At 40.3% G+C, this 15,736-nt stretch overlaps 1 protein-coding gene across 4 annotated transcripts in view; it reads right to left on the bottom strand.

The window, feature by feature from the left end:
- The window catches only part of gls (glutaminase), a 166,983-nt gene extending 151,609 nt beyond the window's left edge, over positions 1-15,374 (bottom strand). The window contains exons 1-2 of one of the 4 annotated variants that reach the window (XM_031892945.1): positions 14,834-15,374; positions 2,786-2,882 (exon numbers count right to left, since the gene is read on the bottom strand). In XM_031892945.1, coding sequence (XP_031748805.1) covers positions 2,786-2,882; positions 14,834-15,129 — 393 coding nt within the window. In that variant the 5' untranslated portion in view covers positions 15,130-15,374. The remainder of the gene's footprint in view (positions 1-2,785; positions 2,883-14,833) is intronic. The other 3 variants (XM_031892947.1, XM_031892946.1, XM_031892948.1) reach the window with 3 other exon arrangements.
- Between the last annotated feature and the right edge of the window lie 362 nt (positions 15,375-15,736).

Genomic DNA, 15,736 nt, shown 5'->3' with positions numbered 1-15,736 from the left:
AAATCCTAGGCCAGGTGGGCATTATTCTTTACCCACTTCAATTATATCATAACTTATAGGCCTGGGGAAAGAAATGCAACTGTTCTATTTATGTAATAAATTACATAAATAGAACAGTTGATAAATGCAATTGTGGAAGGTAGGTGCTGTACGTGTTGATTACGTGGAAGCACAAACTGCCAAGAAGCAAAGTTTTTATTATTGCATTTGTATGTACCCCCTTCTCTTTCATGTTACTACCCTACACCTTAAAATGGGCCAACATATTTTTTAAAGTTTTTGCCCTTCTAAAATTAACTAAAGGCAGCTTTTCTAAATGTTCCCCAAGCACCAGATTGGCACAAATGATATGCCAATGCTTGTGTATAATACTTCTAACTTTCTTTGAGGCCTCATTGAATTTGGTGTGGAACACAGGATAACCTAAACTTTTCTCTTTGACCAATTTAACAGTTAGGATGTCCAACCTCTTTTTCTTTATAGCGGACTGTTTCCCTTCCTCAAGCAACTGAGAAGCATAACCCTTTTCCATAAACCTATTTTAAAAAACCACACATTCTTCAAAAAATCAGAATCACGTATGCAGTTTCTCCTTGCCCTTAAGAACTGTCCTTTTGGGATATTCTTAAGGCAATTCTTGTGGGTGGCCACTAGAGGAATGCGAAAGGCCATTCCTATCAGTGGGTTTTCGATAAAGCTTACTGATGATTCTATTATGCTCAACTGACATGCAGGTAGTTCATCTGACATTTGTCCATTTCAGTTGCAAATTCAAAATTAAAATCATTCTGGCCGATATATATTTGGTGAAGGTAATAATAGAGTAACGGTCACCATTCCAGATAATAAGCAGATCACCTATATACTAAAATGTGATAATCAGTTCTTTAAAAGGACTCTGGGGACCCCAGATGTACTAAGCCTTCCAAAGGGCAACATATTGGTTAGCATACATGCTACCCATACCTTAACCTTGCGTTTGTAAAATAAACGGACAATCAAAATATAAAATAGCTATGCTTCAGAATAAAATCAATGCCGAACACCAAAATTTCTTGGAATTCCATGGTGTATGCACTTTCAGATCTAAGTTTATCTCTGATGGCCCCAATGCCCCTTAGTGTGTGGAATACAGGTGTACGAGAAAACGTCACATGTGATCCACCAGTAAGACTTCTTCCACTTCACACATTCCACCCTATTTAACAAATCCATAGTGTCCCTAAGATATGATTTTTGTTTACAAACCAATCCCTGTAAATAAAAATCTACGTACTCAGACAAATTGCTGGTAAGTGACTCGATCCCCGAAATGATCGGTCTACCAGGTAGACTTGAAGTACTTTTGTGTATTTTGGGTAAATGATAAAACATAGATATCTGTGGAAGTTGATTGTATAAAAAATAAAAATCCTTAACTGAAATGACGCATTGTGTTTGGCTTGTAATAAAATAGAATTTAATTCCTAAATAGATTTAATTAGTGGGATCTACTTCCAATTTATCATATGTATCAGAATCATTTAAAATCCTCCAAGCTTCTCCAAGATCTGTCTTGCACAGCTATTCCTCCCCCTTTATCTGCTTGCCTAATGATAATCGAATCGTCATCCATTAATGTATGAAAGGATTTTTAGTCTCTAAATGACAATGACAACCCAGGGTTTGGTAAACATTTATCAATATTCTGTTGAATTAACCTGTGATACATTTTAATGAAATCACCTTGTGATTCCTTATGAAAAAGATTAGCTTTTTGTATTTAGGGAAATCAGTCTAAGAGCCATCTACAGGGCCTTGTTTATATTTGAATATATTTACTTCTCGTCTTTTTAAAGTAAGCAGTCTCAAAGTAAGTGTGTCTACATATAATCCAAATTTATTAGGACCACATCTGGGGGCAAATTTGAGACCTTTACCAAGTGCCTTACTCGAGATGTGTTTTTAATTTGGATTGCCTCTGGAACACCAGGTCTCCTCAATGCAGGATGCTACTAGGACACAAAGTAAGCAGGCTGTCCCAACTCCTTTAGGGGTACTGCTTTACAAACTTTAATGTCCCCGTTCACAATCATACCTCCCATCATTTGAAAAATGTAAAGAGGGACAAGAATAGGCGTGCGGAGTACGGATAAAATTTGTTGACCATGCCCACTTTTGTGACCACACTTCCTAAATTCCACTCCCATTTTACAAAAATTGGCAGGTTATTTAAAGTTTGAACACATTTCTGGGGGTTTTGGGGTCGTTTTATATTTTATTACAGTTTTGCTAAAAAAAAAAAAAGTGAAATCGCCCTTTAATTTGCAAGTCTCAATTCCCCCAAGAGACCTGTTTAGCTTATTAGTTACAACTGTATCTCAGTGCAGTTGTAGCTTGTTAAAGTTTCTGGGCTCTAATGTTTACGTTTAACATTTAGTGCAGGTTCAGTGCAGGAGATCAAAGGGGAATGAGGAAATTTTTAGAAAAAATGAGGACTACAGGCTGAGCTGTCAAAATCGCGACTGTCCTGCAAAAATCAGGACAGTTGGGGGGTACGCATCATGTGTATACTCTTATTTTGCATATTATAACACTTACGAGTTCATTTTGCATACATGTTCAGTACGTGTAAGCAGTCAATTATTGTATTATAACTTCATGCTGTACCATTTATAAGCTCACTTTGCAGACAAGTTCATTACAGGACTTGCTCTGTCTTTCTTTCTCTCTTCTTTTCCCATTGTACTGTGCAAAAATTAAAAAGCATAAATAAAGTTATAAAAATTAATATATTTGTACTTACAGTGATAAATTTATGAACTGGTATTTTTTCTTGTCCTTCTGCAATTGTGTAAAATAATAAGTCTTCTAGACTAGGCAACAAACCTTGTTTATTCTTTCTGCAAAAAAACAAAACAATAAAACAGTTATAAAAAAAAAGCAAATACTCCATATCATGACTATCAGGACCTTCTTCAAAAGTTAAAAGCCACTCCTAATTCCACTATAGTTTATTTTCTACTTATGCATGCCTTTGCTCCACTAAAAATAAATATTTTTGGTTTTTAATCTTGACAAAGCATCGGCAAGGCAACCAAAAGAATGTGGGTTTGTTCCAGGAGACCTTTCACCAGCCCATTACCTCATATATTTGGGGTTCCTCAGTGATGTTTTGCTGCATAAGGAATGGCAATGCTATTCTGATATCTTATTATGCTCAGTCCAATATGATCTCCCTGGCCATTGCATTTGATTGGATCAAGAGGCAAGTGTTTATCTCCCATCCATGAACCATCTTGGCCTGTGGTAAGGCATTCAGTGGTATTGCTGTAGGTGGTTCACATACCCTATTATGTTAACAAATGGGTCAGAGGTGGAATCCTTAGTAAGGTATTCAGTTAGTGGTCTGAATAGGGCAATAATTATTTCAGTGGAGCTACAGTTCTGAGCTAGCCACCTTCCTCACAAAATCTTTCCTAAATCTCTGACACCCCAAAGCCATTGAACCTATGGCCCCCTGCCCATCACAAACCCTGGCCCATTTCAAATGAGAATCTGTCACTAGCAGCAGAAATTCATAGCCTGTCTATTTGCTGATCTTCTGTGACTAGGAATATCAGGCTAGGCAATATTTGAAATAGTCAGGGGCCTTGTGTTTCCTACCAGCAAGCAAACTTGTAATGCTTCTTTTAACAGGCTGGCTTCAAGCATTTTACTGAATATGTTTCACTGAGCTCTGCAGTGATTCTGGAGACCTGTAATATGCATGCTTAAGGCTGTAAATATTGCCTGTGCAATAAACTACAGCAAAACTGTATTTGATTCAGTGTTCCAATTCAGGTAGTGGCATACTCCTAAAGCTGCAACTAGCCAAATCTGTTGCTAAATATTTAGAGGACTCTGGTAAGCCCTATAAAGAGTTTCTTTCTTCTATTGCTTAAATGCAGCAATTATAAATCACAGCAAGTTGTACACCACAGCAAGTGCTTTAAAAGATACAGCAACAACTGAATATTTCACTCTGCCCTAATATAAGTTGGCACCACCACAGGGTTCTGCAGGGCTTTTGCAAGGTTTTTGAGACTAGGCAGTAGGTATTTGTTTAATCAATACTCTCATGGGAAAAAAAGGTTTTTCTCAAAACAAATCAGTTAACACAGCTTCTCCAGCAGAATTTTTTTATATTGAATTTTGAAATTTTGCATGGGGCTAGCCATATTCTTCATTTTCCAAGGTGCCTCAGCCTTGCGACTTGTGCCCTGATAAACTTCATTCACACTTTACTGCTGCACTGCACGTTGAAGTGAGATCACCCAGGCCCGGATTTGTGGCGAGGCGCATGCGCAGGGGGGTCAGTAAATGAGGTTGGCCTCGGGGGACCCGGATAAGAAATCCGGCGCTGATATCACCCCTCCCTTTCCCCCCAGCAGCCAATCAGCAGGACAATGGAAAGGTAGCAAGATAACAGCCCCCAGTAGAGAATAGCACTCAATAGTAAAGCTGCCCATACACGAGCAGATCCGCAGGCGAGTTCGGCTGTTTTGTGAATTCCGAATTTCTCCTGTGGATAAGGACCCATTCTGTTTAACATAGACCTCAATGGTCTCCCTGAATAGCAGTTAAACTTCCTACTACAATAATAAACCTGTTTATTACCATAGTCTCTTGTTTTTACATACTAAACCATATTCTTCCATCTTTATAGCCTCTTTGTTCCAATAAAGAAACAGGGAATGACTGTAAAATAGGACAAATGTTTAGAAACAGGAGGGCCAATTAACATCTGGGCTCACCTGGAGTTTTCCTGGTTTCCAGTTGGGCCAGTCCGACACTGCCCATAACAACCTTCTAGGTAGAGGGATGAGGGAGTAAAAGTAAGATCTTAACAATCTCTGTATCTTTCGTGATACATTTTACCAAATGCGATCCTGCATCCTTCTGACAAATAACCAATGCAATAGTTAAATCTGCCATCTAAATGAATGCAATTTTCACAGCTGTAGGTACAGCACTTAAAAGGGTACAGCTGTGTTTAAAAGCTTGCATATCTTGGGCACAATTTTTAAAATGTCACCGCTCCTGCAAAACAACTATTCTATTACACTGGATATAAAAAGTCTATACACCCCTGCAAATGGCAGGTTTCTGTTTAATAGAAAAAAGGGTTGAAAAAAGACCAGAGCCCATCAAGTTCAACCCTTCCAAGTAAACATAAACTATATATAGTAACATACATAAACTATATATACAAACATTAATACTAACTGTAGCCTTAGTATCACAATAGCCTTGGATACTATGCATTTTCTAGAATTCATCCAGGCCCCTCTTAAAGGCATTAACAGAATCTGCAATTACAACATCACTAGGAAGGGCATTCCACAACCTCACTGCCCTCACTGTGACAAACCACCTACACCACTTCAAATGGAAGCTCTGTTCCTCTAATCTAAAGGGTTGGCCTCTGGTGCACTGATCGTTTTTATGGAAAAAAAGAACATCCCCTATCTGTCTACAATCCCCTCTAATGTATTTGTACAGAGTAATCATGTCTCCTCGCAAGTACCTTTTTTCCAGAGAAACCAACCCCAACCTTGGCAGTTTAACCTCATAGTTAGAATCTTCCATCCTCTTTACCAGTTTAGTTGCGTCTCTGTACTCTCTCCAGCTTATTAATATCCTTTTTGAGGATTGGAGCCCAAAACTGCATTGCATACTCAAGGTGAGGCCTTACCAGGGACCTATATAAAGGCTTTGATTGAACTCAGATTAAATTTGGCTCGCATACTCCAAAAAGCCATGTACTCCAAATTAAGTTTTAAAACATGAAAGGGGTCTGGACAGGGGTACAAAAAGTAATCATTAAGCATTCCATAAAGCACAGTGAAGACAGTCATCAACAAGTGGAGTAAATATGAAAACTTTTTGGAAGGAGAAGCAAAAAATTGCCTAGTCCAGGTGTGCCAAACTAATAAGACTCATATCCAAAAAGACTGAGTGCTGTAATAAAAATCAAAAGGTGCTATGGATTAGAGGAAAGCTGATGTAATTCCAATATTTAAAAAGGGATTACAGGGGGGGTTGTATAACTGCCAAGGAAGATGGCAGTATAAGAGAGAGTATCCCACATCAGACTCATTTTAACTAAGGTACTGCACACTAAAATTACACAGTGGAGCATATAGAGGGCGTCCTCAGCGTGTGAGCAATGGGCAGGTCAAAGAAAGTTCGCACTCCACTAAAGTTAACCGCGCTTAATAGTGCAATGAAGGAGAAGCAGCCAGAGCCCTCACAAAATTGCACCAAAAGCAGCACAAGCACCGCTCCTGCTCCTCAAACAATTTTCCCAAATACCTCAGAACAAAACGGGGAAAACACTCAGCTTGTTACGGAAGGTAAACTTAAATAATTACTAAATGTGTTATGCATTACATTACAGTCTGACTTGAAACAATCCCTGTCAGATGTCAAAACAGAGATAAGGGGGTAAGGAGAAAGAATTGCTCATTTAGAGAACAAGACAGAGGAAACAGTCCCTGCTCATAATCCAGTAGTTGACATTTGTACAACTCTTGAGGAAGATATAATCTCACTACAGAAAAAAAGTTATAGATCTGGAAGATAGATCTTGCAGAAATAGCATAAGTTACAGAGATATTCCTGAGGAAATTAAAGGGCAAGACTTGATTATTTTTTCTCAAAACTCTAACTTCCAGGATTACCACAAGCTCCAGAGCATTTATTAATCTTTGATCGTGCACATTGTTTACCAAAGTCATGGAATGCTCCAAACATGGCACCTCATGACACAATTGCATGATTTCATTTCTATCATATAAAAGATGCTTTTTGAAGAGAACACAGAAATGCAAGAGATCTTCCAGCAAAATTTTAATCATTTCATATTTTTGCAGATTTGTCAGCAGCCACTCTATTTCAAAGAAAGGAATTTGCCGAAGTCACTTTACGTTTGACAGCAAACAATGTACAATACAAGTGGGGTTTCCCTACAAAACGGATTGTAGCCAGAAATGGCAGTACTTTGGTTGTAAATACTCCTGAGGAAGCTAAGAAGGCTATTCAGCAATGGGGTTTGGATAATGAAGATCCAATTGCAGACCTTCCTGCAAAAACAAAGCCTAGACTCACTCCAGAATGGGAAACGGTGCATTATAAACCAGTCAAATGAGTGCCTAATGAAAAGCTTTAGGAATAATTACTATTAATTCCTGCCTATTACATATATAGGCAAATTTAAAAGAGTCTGATGTTGGTATTCTTTTTTTTTTTTTTTTTAATATTTTTATTGAAGTTTTTCATACAAGCATCATTTTTCGTTTATTGCGTATAAACGTTGCATAAACATTGCAGTGAAATAGCAGTTACATTTTTTTCACGTTTATCAAACATTTGTATCCAATAGTGTATATACAGTGGTGTGAAAAACTATTTGCCCCCTTCCTGATTTCTTATTCTTTTGCATGTTTGTCACAGAAAATGTTTCTGATCATCAAACACATTTATCTATTAGTCAAAGATAACACAAGTAAACACAAAATGCAGTTTTTAAATGAGGGTTTTTATTATTTAGGGAGAAAAAAAATCCAAACCTACATGGCCCTGTGTGAAAAAGTAATTGCCCCCTGAACCTAATAACTGGTTGGGCCACCCTTAGCAGCAATAACTGCAATCAAGCGTTTGCGATAACTTGCAACGAGTCTTTTACAGCGCTCTGGAGGAATTTTGGCACACTCATCTTTGCAGAATTGTTGTAATTCAGCTTTATTTGAGGGTTTTCTAGCATGAAACGCCTTTTTAAGATCATGCAACAACATCTCAATAGGATTCAGGTCAGGACTTTGAATAGGCCTCTCCAAAGTCTTCATTTTGGTTTTATTCAGCCATTCAGAGGTGGATTTGCTGGTGTGTTTTGGGTCATTGTCCTGCTGCAGCACCCAAGATCGCTTCAGCTTGAGTTGACGAACAGATGGCCGGACATTCTCCTTCAGGATTTTTTGGTAGACAGTAGAATTCATGGTTCCATCTATCACAGCAAGCCTTCCAGGTCCTGAAGCAGCAAAACAACCCCAGACCATCACACTTCCACCACTATATATTTTACTGTTGGTATGATGCTCTTTTTCTGAAATGCTGTGTTACTTTTACGCCAGATGTAACGGGACACGCACCTTCCAAAAAGTTCAACTTTTGTCTTGTCGGTCCACAAGGTATTTTCCCAAAAGTCTTGGCAATCATTGAGATGTTTTTTAGCAAAATTGAGACGAGCCTTAATGTTATTTTTGCTTAAAAGTGGTTTGTGGGGTAATTTTGGTCGGCCGGCCACTCCTGGGAAGGTTCACCACTGTTCCATGTTTTTGCCATTTGTGGATAATGGCTCTCACTGTGGTTCGCTGGAGTCCCAAAGCTTTAGAAATGGCTTTATAACCTTTACCAGACCTCAATTACTTTTGTTCTCATTTGTACCTCAATTTCTTTGGATCTTGGCATGATGTCTAGCTTTTGAGGTGCTTTTGGTCTACTTCTCTGTGTCAGGTAGCTCCTATTTAAGTGATTTCTTGATTGAAACAGGTGTGGTAGTAATCAGGCCTGGGGGTGACTACAGAAATTGAATTATGTTATCTTTGACTAATAGTTAACGGTTTTTGATGAGCAGAAACATTTAAGTGTGACAAACATGCAAAAGAATAAGAAATCAGGAAGGGGGCAAATAGTTTTTCACACCACTGTATATTATGTGTGTGTGTGTGTGTGTGTGTGGGGATAAACCCCAAACTTTTTTTTTTAATCAGTTCCATCAATATTGTTACATCAATCAATAATTATTATAAAGTGTCAGACCATATTTGTGATGTAATAGCCGTATGATGCTTTGTGTAAAGTAAGCATGAAGCATCCGTATGGTTTGACTTACTAAATTAAATAACATACCGTATTTTCCGGTGTATAAGACGACTTTTTAACCCAGAAAAATCTGGGTTAAAGTCGGGGGTCGTCTTATACACCGGGTACTTCCTTGCAGGGCCCCCCCAACGTCCTCCACCACCCCTCCCGCTCGCCTGATTCATCCGGCTTTATCCACCACCCCTCCCGCTTGCCTGCTGCTTCCTCCGGCTGCTTAGGTTGCGCCCCGTGCACGCTGACGTGACGCGTATGCACAGGGCGCAACCAATAAAATTAACCGCTGACCCCTTTAAAGCGTTACAAATTCATTGGTGGTCAGCGGTTAATTTTATTGGTTGCGCCCTGTGCATACGCGTCACGTCAGCGCGCACGGGGCGCAACCTAAGCAGCCGGAGGAAGCAGCAGGCAAGCAGGAGGGGTGGTGGATGAAGTAATTACGTTTAAAGCCGGATGAAGCAGCCGGACGCAGCAGGGGTGGTGGAGGACACTTGGGGGAGCTGAAGTATGTGGGGGGAGGATGTTGGGGGGAGCTGAAGTATGTGGGGGAGCTGAAGTATGTGGGGGGGATGTTGGGGGGAGATGAAGTATGTGGGGGAGCTAAAGTATGTGGGGGAGGATGTTGGGGGGAGCTGGATGATGTTGGGGAGGATGCTAGAGGAGCTGGATGATGTTGGGGAGGACGCTAGGGGTAGCTGGATGATGTTTGGGAGGACGCTAGGGGTAGCTGGATGATGTTGGGGAGGACGAGCTTTAGGACGCTGCGGGGGGGAGATTGAGGATATTTTAACTGCAAAAGTTGGGGGTCGTCTTATACGCCCAGTCGTCTTGTACGCTGGAAAATACGGTAACTTGAATAACTATAATTAACTTGTGGAGACGTATCCTCTAGAAAAACCTTTGTCATCTGTATTGATTCTTATACCGGATTTTTCCTTTTATACTGTGCAGGTAGCATATCACCATACCTATACCTTATCCTGGGTGCCCATGTTATTTGTATTGATTGAGCTATGTTTCAGGTTGTCCCACACTTGGGACCATTGATCTTCAGTGCGAAACCTACGTCCTTATTCCATTGTTTAATGTATGAGATCTCTGTAAGATTTTTGGGTGAAATCATGTAGCGCTAAAGGATGGATATTGCATAAGGTGGGATTGAGTTGCTGGAACACCATCTCTCAAAAAAAGTAAGTATAATCTGCTCTGGGTTTCTCTGTTCCCAACAGTTTTTAACCCAATGGAGTATTTGAAGTGCGCTATAGTGTTCTGTCTTCGAGATGTTATAGTTTTCAACAAAGTATGCTAATGGGTAGGGGCCTCTAACTGACAGTAAGTTTGAAACCCTGATAAATTTGTTGTCAATCCGCCATTTGAACATCATAGTTTGTAGCCCTGGTAGGAATGAGGGGTAACCAGTAATAGGAGCTATCGGTGTGTGGGGAGAGATCAATTTATTTATACGTTGTAGCATTGCGACTCCAAAGAGATAGTGTGTGTCTCAGACATAAGCTTGATAAAGGGGTGACCAAACAGGGGCTTCTGCTGAATAGGGATGTGCCAAATGATTTTCTAAGTCCACCCACAATGGTGGGGCTGTTTTAATGTGAAGTATTGGTATTTGAGCTAATTGTGAAGCTATGAAATATTTTTTGGAGATTAGGGAGCCCCAGTCCCCCTTCTAGTGGCCTTCTTTGTAATGTTGCTTTATTCACTCTAGATTTCTTGGACTTCCAGATAAACAATAGAATATATTTTTCAAAATGTTTAAAGTGGACCTGTCACCCAGACATGAAAATCTGTATAATAAAAGTCCTGTTCAAATTAAACATGAAGCCCAAATTCATTTTTATATTAACACATCCAAACCCATTATAAAGGCATTTAAAAATCACAGCTGTCAATCATATATTGCTTGCCCCGCCTCTATGCCTTAGACATAGAGGCGGGGCAGACAGTAACTTTAGCTTTCCATCCAGCACTTCCTAGATGTCACTGCACATCTCACTTCTCCCCTCCCTCCTCCTTATCTAACTGTGTAGCCAGTCCATGGGCCTGGGCATCAGGTCCCCCATTCTATCACATAAACAAGATTTTGGCATGATACAAAGCTTGCCTTAATAACAGTGTCCACAAAATGGTGCCTGCCTGCTTGCTTTGATTGAGTAATTCCAAGACGGAAGGAAACAAGATTTATATTATTTATATAGAGTAAGTAAAGTTTATTTTGCTCAACTAACTATATAGAAAATAATTTGGACTTATTTCTTAGGGTAACAGGCCGCTTTAAGGTCTCTCTCAATAATGCTAATAGGAAGTAGTCTGAACAGATATAGGAGTTTAGGAAGTAGCGTCATTTTCACTGTTGTTATTCTCCCTATCTATGACATATGGTATTTACTCCAGCCCTCCAGTATTTTCCGTAATATCTTAATTATCCGTAATAAGTGTAAGGGTAATTTGCTTGTTACAGCTGACTATATAGGGCAGTAAATTCTATACCTATGTTGTTCTTACACCATTGTAGTTCAAATTTTATTGTTAGTAGTTTAAGTTGTTCAGGAGGCAGATTTATATTTAATGTTTCTGTTTTTGTAGGGTTCACCACTAGGCCAGAGATCATTCCAAATTTCTGCAAAATTCTATATAAATTGGGTAGTGATTTAAGGGGCGTGATATTAATACTGTTATATCATCTGTGAATAAGCTAAGTAAATGTTCTTGAGAGCCAAATTGTAAGGGTTGAGGAGACCGCCTCCTACGTATGCAAATAGAGCAAAGGGATTCTGGGAACAAATTCCTTAAGGTTCCTAAAGAAATCCCATTTACATGGGTTTATCCTACTCCTGGCTCTATCTAAGCTGATCAGAAAACCCTGCACTACACTGATGAGCCCCAAGAAGGGCGAAACTGGTCTGTAGTTGGAAATCTGATCAGCTATTATCCTGGCTTTTACTTCAAAAACCCAGTGGGTGAGCTTTAGCCTAAAAGGATAAACCCATGTAAATGGGATTTTTTTTAGGAGCCTTAAGGAATTTGTTCCCAGAATCCCTGTCATCATTTTATGTGGGATAAAGCTACAAAAAAGTACGTTGACCCCAGAAAGCCATATTTTTGAAAAGTACACATTCCCCCAAATTTAAAATGGGTACCCATGTCTTTCTACTCCAAAGTACCAAGAAGACAAAAAGACTTTTTGTCTGAAACTTTCTGTCATATAAGTCACTAACAAATACTGAGGACACACCAATCCTCGGTGGGCCGGATTAAAAAGACCAACGGGCCCGACGTGGCCCGTAGTTTGATCACCCCTGCTCACGAATACATGGACTGGCTATAGTAGAGTAAATGCTACAGACTGACCAAGCGAGCTTGATTAGACTCAGCTGGCTAATCAAGAAGCCTGGAAGCCTGACTTGTCAGACAGACACAGAAAGGTGTCTGTGAATTCAACATACATGAATTTATGTACCTGTACACACAGAGTTAACTGCACAGTGGTCTGTAATATTGCTGCAATTGATGTGTATGGAGGAAGTCTATTTTATACACTCTTTTGATACACCTGTTATCTGATTATTGAAGTAAGATTTGTATCTGCATTTGTAAATTGCAGGAGGGTGACTGTCAGCTGATCTAAGACTGCTGGTGAGCAGCACAAAACCCAAATGAGCCTGAAATGCCGTGCATATGTCGATACAAAGCAAGCTGCTTTACGATTATATGTACAAATGCAGCTTCATCAGCACCCAGCCCAGCTCCATTCCTTTACTTTACCTTTTCACATGTTTGCTACTGAGGGGTGTGGAGTCATGACATGCTGCAGCAAATCAGTTTTTAATCTACTCTGTCACTCACATTTCTCACTCACACAGATCACTGACACAGACCAGGGAGCCAGAGATTCTGGAGGGTGGCGGATGGGAGGCTGCTTCAATAATCAGCCATAACTTTGTAACAGTGCAAAATTTATAAAAGCTATTGTCAAAAAGTTTGTATTTTGAATATTATAAAAACATTTTTCACAATCATTCCCCTTTAAAAATGTACCAGCGCATTATAATCCTTTAAATAGAAGGACTGTGCTTACAAAAAGTTTTTGAGAAATTCCCCCATCTGTTCCACTTCCTGCTGCCTCCTTTTCCAGGTTGTACATGGGGGCCAGTGGTAATCCACACACTGCAGTGCAGGATAGGAACCAATCAGCAGCTAGGCTGACCTGATAGAGAACTGAAGCCTGTATTTGTTTGTGTAACTGTAGGGATGAGATTGGCTACTCCCCTCCTACTGTGCTTCTAGCAGGGAACATTAGGACACACCCCTCCCTCATTTGAAACATGGACAGGGAACTGAAAGGATCAATATGGAGCTCCAACAAAGGGCCATTTCTACAGATAGTATTCATTTTTTAGCATATATTATTGATAATTGCCTACATGATTACAAGTATTTTCATTTAACCTATATGTCTCCTTTAAAAGATTAAGAAAATATTTAGAAAGAGAAATAATTATAGAAAAAAAAATTAAATGGGTGCCTGATAACACTGGACAACTAGGCTATAACCTAGGTAAGCCTATGCATTAATCTGTTCCTGGTCACATAAAAGATATTTACACCCTTGTTATAGAATTAGACGATTAAGAGAATGAAATAAGCTGAACAGAGAATACAAACAGTACTTAAAGGAGAAAGAAAGGTAAAAACTAAGTAAGCTTTATCAGAAAGGACTATGTAAATACAGCCATAAGCACTCACAGAAACGCTGCACTGACTTCTCTGAAAAAAGATTCGTTGTGTCTGTAATTCCTGTGCCAGAGACACGCAGCTTTCTGTTCTCTGCTCTTTCCTGCTCCCCCTCCCTCAAGAATGCTAAGAACTCACTCCCCCCCCCCTTAGAAATGTGGATCTAAACCAATCAGCAGGAAGCTGACTCATAGTCTTACTGAGCATGTTCACTTGGTCTGCATGTCTGTGCAGGAGTGAGGCATTATGGGAACTTTCTTTACACAGCTCAGCGTTTTTTCTTCTTCGAAACAGGTGAAATATGGGGAGACTAAGGGCTCTGGCACACGGGGAGATTAGTTGCCCGCGACAAACCCCCCTGTTCTCGGGTGACTAATCTCCCCGAAAATCTGCCTCGAGAGGAAACTTCCACGATTTCACTGAAATCGCGCCGCCGTGTATGCCATCCCACCGGCGATTTACATTTTCGCCGGTGGGATGGCATTTCAGGGAGATTAGTTGCCCGCGAACAGGGAGATTTGTCGCGGGCGACTAATCTCCCCGTGTGCCAGAGCCCTTAAGGGCACTATTGAGACAACGGAAGATATGCTCTTTACTAGCCTTTCCTTCTCCTTTAAGGGTAAAGAAAAAATGCCCCCTGGCTACTTAATGTGGCCTAGTTAAGTAACGTGTGCACACAATGCTTAATAGGAAAAACTGAGCGTTTTCCCTTGTGACTTGATAAAACTACTACCTAACTCGTAGGGTCAATAGATGGGTATAGATTTGCCCTTCTTTTCCGGGCTTGAGGTGGGTGATTATGCTCCTTCAGTTTTAACAATGAGCATAACCCATATCGTCGCCTTGACTAAAAACAGAGAACAACTTAAGTAACAAAAATGGCTTTCGCAAACAGATTATCTTACTGAATAAGATGAATATATAAATAGAATTCGGCACTGAATTCAGCATAAGAAGCGCCTACACTGTACTACGCGGCCAGCTCTTAATTCCCCTAACCTCTCACAAGGCCGTACCCAGTACGCCAAGCCTACCAACAAAATGACAGCGATCCGGTAAACACCTCCCTCATCCATTCCTCACAGCGAGTTACCCCACTACGTCACGGCACGCCCTGTACCACAATAGCACGTTAAGAGCGTTCGTCTTCCAGGGTTGGCGGCCGTTATACACTCACACTACTCACTTTTCATCACTTGAAGGTTTGGAAGCGGATTCCACGTCGGGTGGAGTTAGTTTGCTGCTATCATTTTCCATCGTACCCTCAGATTTGGAACTGTACCTCCGGGCCGGCAGTACACACGCGCCTGTCAGCCAACGTCTCTTCCAGCAGCTTACATCGCCTCTGTTCCGAACATTGTGATAGCCAACTGGTGTGGCAAGACTACGAACAGACACAGAAACTAATGTGATGGCCGAAGTCCTGTAGCTCATAATGTTCTGTAAATCTCTAAGCATAACACTGCTCACTAAACGTATCATGTTTGCTTTGCTTGTCTGCTCTCACCCTACGTTGCCGCTATGTCTGATATTTAATACGGATCGCTTTTTACTTGAGCTAAGGAGAGGGTAACCCTTGCAAGAAAACTCATTGGTTACATGTCATGTCTGTCATGATAAAGGAGAAATACATTGGTTGGCCTGATGGGCGGTCCGATGACGTTTCTATGCAAAGAGGCGAGTTTTTGCACGGCTCTGGGATTATGTCTTAAAATGAACATACCGTGACGTGATTATAGTTTGGTTGGTAAAACGTACTAATAAACAGTAGAAGTATGAACAAAGGGTGGCCTGGGTATTTTTTTGGAATATGCTATGAAATAATAGCTGTCATTAGATAATCAGATCATACTAATTAGTTCCATATAGTTTTAACTAGATTATATCTTAAACATTGCTCTAAGGCGTTTCCTCTGTATGTATTATGCAGTCAGAGGGCGGAGCTGTTCCTTTTCGCTTCCTGTTCTGAATGCCTTGAGAGGCAAGGCCTAGTCTGTCAGCAGGAATGCAGAGCAGATTTTGGCACATCGGGTCTGTGTCTGCTGGTGCCACCCCTGTCTATTCATTCAGAACATGTAGATTAACCTTT

Source organism: Xenopus tropicalis, chromosome 9 (assembly GCF_000004195.4).
Source record: "Xenopus tropicalis strain Nigerian chromosome 9, UCB_Xtro_10.0, whole genome shotgun sequence".
NCBI classification, from domain to species: Eukaryota; Metazoa; Chordata; class Amphibia; order Anura; family Pipidae; genus Xenopus; species Xenopus tropicalis.
Note: the sequence above shows the minus strand (reverse complement) of the source record. Positions and strands in the feature narration are given on the sequence as shown.